The following is an 8240-nucleotide window of genomic DNA, read 5'->3' on the forward strand; positions in this document are numbered from 1 at the left end:
AGTGTTTTGAACAGTGATCCCCAACTTTCTTCTTCCCTTTTCTGATGCAAAAAGCTGTCTTTTTTAAATTCCATTGTTTAACTACTACTCTGACATACTGCCCCCAGTTCATTTTATACGTTACTTCTTTTAAAGCGATTCCCATAATTTCCCATCATTAACCTTATCTTAAACTCTTCTCTCTTTTCATTCTTCTCATCTTTCTATTTTCACAAAATTCTTCTCTCTCCTTTCTCTGCTTCTTCTTCTCCTTTCTTCTTCACACCATACTCTTCTTTCATGTCTTCGACTAAGAGTGAGGATTCTTCCTGCCACAAAGGGAAAGACCCCATTGTTGTGAAGTCTCCCTTTGAAAAGGAAGGGGATGAGGATGTCTCTCCCGCTGAATCGGACCATTCTGAGGGTGAGGAGACAGTTCATGATTCCAATAGTGAGTGTCTCCCTCTTCTCGACCTATGTGTAGACACCTCATTTTGTACCAGGTTAATAAACTTTAGTCCCCAGTCCCAATGATGAGCTTGACATGCCTACAAAGGTAATTGAAGTTATTTTGATAGTTTGGAAATAATCACAACTCAAAAGTGCTCAGTCTCATTAGAAAGTAAACATCCTGGACTTCAATTTAAACACAAATTTGCCTAATTTTAGCTAAAATTGAGTGAGTTATGACTGTTTGAAGTTGGGCCAACTGGGCGGTCCGATTTTCTGGGTTTTAAAACTTCATTTTAAGGGTCCAAAACATAATGTTTTGATGTGGGCTAGCCCATGGACTCTTGAGAACGTCCAAAGATCATTAAAAAGTTTGAAAACCCTAATTTTAACTTATAAATACTCATCTTATGCCTCCAATCAAAAACCTAGCTAGAGAGAGCCATTTTTTAGCCACCATCTTCTCTAAAACCCTAATTCTCATTTCAAAAACACACACACACAGCACATTTGCACATTTTTTACAAATTAAAAAATCTCTTTTCATTAGTTCTAAGGTTGAAACTATTTTCCCAATTTGACTTCTCAAAACCCTTTTCAAAACTAATATTGTTTTTGAGTTGTGATTACCTATAAACTATTGAATTCTTCTTTTACCTTGATATCTCATTGAAGCTTGTTGTGTAGGCACTGAGGGGCTGGTTAAATATCAATTAAGTTTGTATTCCATAGCAAGGTGAGTCTTTCTTCATGGCTTTTTCTTGATTTGGTTCTTCTATAATTTGTGTTTTTGTTGTTCTTAGTTAATATATTTGTTATTCATGCTTAGAAATATGTTTTGTTTTGTTTGATTTTATTTTGTTTTGTCTCAACATGTTTTGATTCGAAAGTTTATATGATTTGATATATTGATGAATATGTTTTGATGTGTTAAGTGTTACTCTTGTTTGTTGTTAGATCTAATGCATGTTTGGAATAGATTTTTTTTTGTTTATCTTTGATATTTGTTCTTAGTTTAGGTTGTGTAGTTTTTATGTTTTAAAGCATGATAGGTTGTTAGATTTATTGTTTTGAAGTCTTAGTTTGTTTTTTGTGTTGCTGTGTTTGTGGCTAGGGTTTCTGGGCTGAAACCCACATGCGCATAATCTTGGCTGCGTATGCAGGCTAGATTATGTGTATGCAGGCTTGATCATGCGCACGCATACCGCTGCCCAAAAACCCTAGTTTGAATTTTTAGCTTTGTTTTCTTCATTTGTTTCACATATTATGCCTCTGTTTTGATCCCTTTTTATAGGTATGAGTCATTGTTCTATGTTTGTTGTTTGTTTTTCTTTCACATGATTAAATTAGGGTTTATCTTGTGTTTCTTTGTTTTGATGCCATGAACACGCATTCACATGTTCACGCATTTATGCCATAGGTGCTGAGATGCAGCAAGGTAAGTGAGGTAAGTCATGCATTCACATAAACATGCATCTTTGAATATGATTTTTACCTTAATGATAGAGACAAACATGTTTGCTTGGTTGAGTTCTTCTTGAAGTATAGATGTAATCACATGTTTGCTTGGATCTTTCTATGCCTATGTGCTGCCTTGGATATGATATGTATGATCGTAACATATTAGGGTTTATGTTATGCCATGATAGATGTATGATTAGGCATTTTTGGGATGATTGATGCCATGTTGACTATTAGATGTATGCTATGTGTGTGAGTATAGATGCAATGTTGAATGTACCTTTAATAGGGTTAATATATAAGACACAATGAGAGGAAGCCAACCTTAGGATTGGGCGGTTTTGGGTGCCTAACACCTCCTAAGACCATACCTTAACTCCGAACCCATATATCTAGTAATAAGACCAAAAGGTCCTTCCTCAAAAGGATGCTATATATATGGTTCCTAGACCATTCCAAAAACTAAGTGGTGACTCCCCTTTGTGTCCACACCATGGTACAATGCGCACATCCATTTTCTAGTAGTGGCTGGTGGCTATACATACCCTTCATTGGATCGGGTTTGGATGTTCTTGGAGTGAAACCTGTCTTAGGTGCTGTTATTGAGTGCCATCTTGGATATTGTCATTCACCGTAGGGATACTTTACTGGTTCCTATTCACTTCGGGTTTGGGTCGTGTAACAACCCAAGGAAAAGCACTAGCCACATTTGCGCTATACCTCAAAAGGACTAGTCACAATTGAGGCTCCTTGCAGTTGTTAATAAAGCCCAGTTCAACCTAGTAAATACCCGATGTGGGACTCATCACACACCCACACACATCACACAATCAATCAAATTGGAGCATCACAATCTCCCCCACTTAAATCCCTAACGTCCTCGTTAGGGCCCACTTGTGGGGTAGTGTCTCTGAGCCTACATGGGATTACCAAGCCGGCTTTGATACCATATGTAACAACCCAAGGAAAAGCGCTAGCCACATCTGCGCTATACCTCAAAAGGACTAGTCACAATTGAGGCTCCTTGCAGTTGTTAATAAAGCCCAGTTCAACCCAGTAAATACCCGATGTGGGACTCATCACACACCCACACACATCACACAATCAATCAAATTGGGGTATCACAATCTCTCCCACTTGAATCCCTAGCGTCCTCGTTAGGGCCCACTTTGTGGGGTAATGTCTCTGAGCCCACACAGAATTACCGGGCCGGCTTTGATACCATATGTAACGACCTAAGAAAAAGCGCTGACCACATTTGCGCTATACCTCAAAAGGACTAGTCACAATTGAGACTCCTTGTAGTTGTTAATGAAGCCCAGATCTACCCAGTAAATACCTGATGTGGGACTCATCATACACCCATACACATCACACAATCAATCAAATTAGGGCATCACAATCTCCCCCACTTAAATCCCTAACGTCCTTGTTAGGGCCCACTTTGTGGGGTAGTGTCTCTGAGGCCACATGGGATTACTGGACCAGCTCTGATACCATATGTAACAACCCAAGGAAAAGCGTTAGCCACATTTGCGCTATACCTCTAAAGGACTAGTCACAATTGAGGCTCCTTGTAGTTGTTAATAAAACCCAGTTCAACCCAATAAATACCCAATGTGGGACTCATCACACACCTACACACATCACACAATCAATCAAATTAGGGCATCATAATATGAGGCTTTGTATGGTAGGAAGTGTAGGTCCCCTATATGTTGGGATAATGTTGGAGAAAGAAGATTGTTGGGTCCTAAGATTGCACAGCAAACAATAGATAAAATTCAAGTGATTAAAGAGCGACTCCAAACAGCTCAGAGTAGGCAGAAGAGTTATGCATATGTTAGAAGAAGGAAATTAGAGTTCCAAGTGGGTGATCATGTGTTCTTGAGGATTTCACCTACTATAGGAGTTATGAGATTTGGTTTTCGAGGTAAGTTGAGCCCTCGTTTTGTAGGACCTTTTGAAGTCTTGGAGAAGATGGGTAAAGTTGCTTATAGGCTTGCCTTACCACCTTCTTTATCAAGGGTACATAATGTTTTCCTTGTCTCAATGTTGAGGAAATATATTCCAGACCCCAGTCATGTAGTAGATTATGAGCCTCTAAAATTAAGAGATGATTTAACTTATGAAGAGCAACCAGTTAAAATTGTGGACAAGAAGGAGCAAGAGTTGAAGCGTCGTACCATACGTTATGTCAAGGTTCAATGGAGGAACCAGTCTGTGAGAGAGGCTACATGGGAGTTAGAAGATGAAATGAAGGAGAAATACCCATATCTTTTTGAGGACTCAAGTATGTCAAGTTTAGAGGACTAAACTTCTTTTAAGTGGGGGAGAATGTAATACCCCGAAAAAAAATAAATAAATAAAAGGAGGGGTATTTTTGTAAATTTGTTTATGGGGTCAACTTTTATAATTAATATTACTAAGGGGTTTTTAGAAAATAAGGTTGAAATCCTAGTTTATATAGTCTAATTTTAAGTCAGCGTATACTAATAGATGTTTTGAGAGAGGAGACTACCCAAAATACTGAAGTAGAGAAGATTTGACTGCACAATAGAGGTAAGAGCCTAAAAATCTCTGCTTGTTAAATCTAAATTTTATTTAGAATTAGAGTATTTTATTTATGTGAGTATTTTAAATCAATAGTGAAACTATTTATTTATTCAAGGATTTTAATGATGCAAACTAAGAAAAATTTAGATTTATATTTCGGTAAATTGGACGCTACAACCTATAAATTTTTCTGTGCTTAGCATCTAAAATTTTTATGTATATATATGCTCCAATGCGATAAGTAGCTGGAAGTTGTGGATTTTAGGCGTGAGGTCTAAGGTCAACTTTCTGCACAGTTGTTTGTTTAAGGAACTGTGCCGATAGAATTGGGGAAAAAAAAATGAAGAAGAAGGAAACTGTAAAGTAAGAGTAGTACACGTCCATGTCTTTCCTTGAGTGACATAGTACTACACTACTCCTAGGTACTAGCTTTATCTTGTAAGGCATAAGTGGTGGCAGAATAGATATATATATATATATATATATATATATAAAATATTATGATTAGGTGGAATTTTTGGTGTGAGATAAGCAGACAATTATGAGAAATTTTCTGATACTGTTATAAGTCTTTCTTGAATTTTATGATTATTGAGTAGATGGTACTTGTAAATTGTTAGGTGAAATCTAAGGATTTTAGAGAAAGTGTTAGAGAGAAGTTCTTTGTGGTGAGCTAGCTGAGGTAAGTAATCTTATCCTAATTAGTTTTATCTCTGCGTAATTTAACTACTGAAAATTGTTTACAGTTGTTACTATTTATTTCTATTGTATTACTGATTTCAAGTAAAGAATAGAGAAATTCCACAAATAAATATGAGCATTGAATATATGATTTATTTATTTAATTGTTCCTTTAACTATATTGATTTAAAGTACAAAATATAGAAATATCACAAATATATTTGAATACTGAAAATATGATTATATATGTATATATATGTACTTGAATAAAATGTATTTTTGTTAGAAACTATGATTTCATATATATATGATTATAGACAAATTGACTATGAATTGATTCTGATACCCAAACCAATGGGGGTTATTCATTGATATTCTAATACCCAGCCAATGGGGGTCATTTATTGGTATTCTGATACCCAAACCAATGGGGGTTGTTCATTGGTATTCTGATACCCAAACCAATGGGGGTTATTCATTGGTACTCTGATACCCAAACCAATGGGGGTTGTTCATTGGTATTCTGATACCTAAACCAATGGGGGTTGTTCATTGGTACTTTGATGCCCAGTCACGGGGATATAGCGTGACCATAGTCATAAGATTGTTAATAATATGAATTACGTTTGAATATTTAACTATTTTGAATCATTAAAACTGCTTATGTATTTTTGGAACCTATTGTAAGATATAGCTTTTGATACATGGGAAATTGACTATTGTCTAAGCCATCTATGATATAATTGTAAGATTAAAGTATGTGATCTATTTGCAAAGTATTATTTTAAGATCATGAAACTACTTTAGCTATTTTTGAAAACCCATAGCATAGTATAACTTTTGAAGATTCATATTACATCTTATTACTTCACAGATCTATTGTTGGATAGAACTTATTCGGATTTTGGTTACTTATTGAGTTGTCAACTCACCCCCCTTCTTTCTCCTTTCAGATTTTGATCAAGAAGAATAGCATATGTTTGGGCTTCCACTGGGATGTGCACATGAGTGAAGTTTAGGAAATCAATGGAATAAGATTTGAACTTTTATGTTTTAAGATTACCATTTGTGTAATCCTTCAGACTTAAAGGATTTAGTTTATTTTTATTTGATGCTGGAAGATTATTATTTGGAGATCTTTTGAGAATTTCTTTATTGAGGAAATTTTTAAATTTATTGATGAAATTTTCTTGAGGATAATTATTTAATTGTTTAAGAGGGCCTTACACACTTGTAAAGCGTAAACTTTATAAGTGTGTGGCTGTTGTCACGTGCCTAGCTCTTATTTGGGTTCAGGGCATGACAATATTTATGGTATCAGAGCTGGCCCAATAATCCCATGTGGGCTCAGAGGCACTACCCCACAAAGTGGGCCCTAACGAGGACGTTAGGGATTTAAGTGGGGGAGATTGTGATACCCCAATTTGATTGATGGTATGATGTGTGTGGGTGTGTGATGATTCCCACATCGGGTATTTATTGGGTAGATCTGGCTTTATTAACAACTACAAGGAGCCTCAATTGTGACTAGTCCTTTTAAGGTATAGCGCAGATGTGGCTAGCGCTTTTCCTTGGGTTTGTAACGACCCCACCTCAACTATGTAGATATTGTCCGCTTTGGGGCCTCATACCCCTCACGGTTTTTGTTCTCCCTCAAAGCACACAACAGTAGGGGAAAAGGCCTCTACACATTGAAGGGAGGTCATTCCTTATAAACACATTCTCATGTGCTTCTCTAGGCGATGTGGGATTCCATGGAATGCAAGACCTTTTTTGCACTTGTCTAATCTCATGAGGGTTCAAATTCGGCAGCAATCGTCTAACCCAGGGATGAATTTTTCGCACTCCATGCATCGTGCTCACCTTTCTTAGATCGTCTGACAAAAGTCCACAATCTATTTCAAGATTCAAATTCAGCAGCGATCATCTAATCCTATCTATCTCTTCAAGATTCAAATTCGACAGCGTTCGTCTAATCTCCTGAAGGTTCAAATTCAAAAGCAGTCATCTAACTTGGGGATGAGTTTTCTGCACTCCATGCACCGTGCTTAGCTTTCTTAGATTGTCTAACAAAGGTCCACGATCTTTTTCAAAATTCAAATTCAGTAGCGACCGTCTAATCTTATCCCTCTGTTTTAAAGTATCTTTTAGGATTCAAATTCGACAACGACCATCTAATCCTATCCCCCTTTCTCAAAGTATCTCTCAGGATTCAAATTCAGTCGTGATCGTCTAATCCTACATTTTCAAAACTCCTCTCATCTTTAAAGTTCCCCTTTTAATTCAAAGTTAAATCGTCATCATGTTTTATGTGTCCCAAAATCTTCCATTTTATCATGCATTGTTTCTCATGTCTACCTAGCATTTCTCATTAGTTTTTGTTGTTTGCCAGTGTGTTTTCATAGTATCCAGCATTTGTATGTTTGCCTATGTTGCCTAAAAATCAAGTTTTTTCCTTGCATGTATGGTTATGTGTAAACTGAATTATACATGTACGCAATTCGCTTGTACGTATATGAATGAGCATTCTAGTGCCTACATGTATGTACTTGTGAAAGCATGCAAGAATGTTTATGTCTACATAACTACTTAAACATGTGAACGAAAAAAAGTATTTTCCAAAGTGATGCACCTTTTCAAAATTTTTAATACGTGTCAACAAGGGAAAATTTCAGAATCCCTAACAAGTCAACTAACAAGAAGGAAAACCGTCTTTGCTTGTGAGAGGCGCCACTCATCACCAATAGGTTCCTTTTCATACCTTTACTTTGTATTTTGTTTAACAGATATGTTTATATGTTGTTCACTTGTGCAGGAACCTCCTTTTCACAAATTAGTTATCTTCGAAGTATAAAAAAAAGAGAAACATAAAAATAAACATGCAAACTGTACTCAAAGTTGTTCAAAACGAAGTTATTTTATAATAATATGTTCAAAAAGGAAAAGGGAGATTTGCATTTTGATTTGGCCCTTATGGCCTATCACCCCTTTTCTATACATTAAAAAAAAAAAAAACAAACAAAAACAAAAAAACAAACAAACAAAACAAATTAACCTATAACCTAAGGCCTATGGTATGACCTGTCTACACAATAACAAAATTGTTGCAGGTG

At 36.2% G+C, this 8240-nt stretch overlaps 1 protein-coding gene across 1 annotated transcript; it reads left to right on the forward strand.

Moving 5' to 3' along the window:
* Nucleotides 1-279: 279 nt before the first annotated feature.
* Nucleotides 280-4206, forward strand: LOC115955173. Its single transcript, XM_031073233.1, has 2 exons — nt 280-482; nt 3588-4206. Exons 1-2 carry the CDS (start codon nt 280-282, stop codon nt 4204-4206), a joined length of 822 nt encoding a protein of 273 aa, XP_030929093.1.
* Nucleotides 4207-8240: the final 4034 nt, after the last annotated feature.

The sequence above is a fragment of the Quercus lobata genome, chromosome 1, assembly GCF_001633185.2.
Source record: "Quercus lobata isolate SW786 chromosome 1, ValleyOak3.0 Primary Assembly, whole genome shotgun sequence".
NCBI classification, from domain to species: domain Eukaryota; kingdom Viridiplantae; phylum Streptophyta; class Magnoliopsida; order Fagales; family Fagaceae; genus Quercus; species Quercus lobata.

Excerpts from the sequence above, each read along its gene's own strand:
- LOC115955173 (XM_031073233.1), top strand. The coding sequence starts at position 280 with ATGTCTTCGACTAAGAGTGAGGATTCTTCCTGCCACAAAGGGAAAGAC. Across the intron at positions 483-3,587 it reads GACACCTCATTTTGTACCAG|GAAGTGTAGGTCCCCTATAT; the intron begins GTTAATAAACTT and ends TTTGTATGGTAG.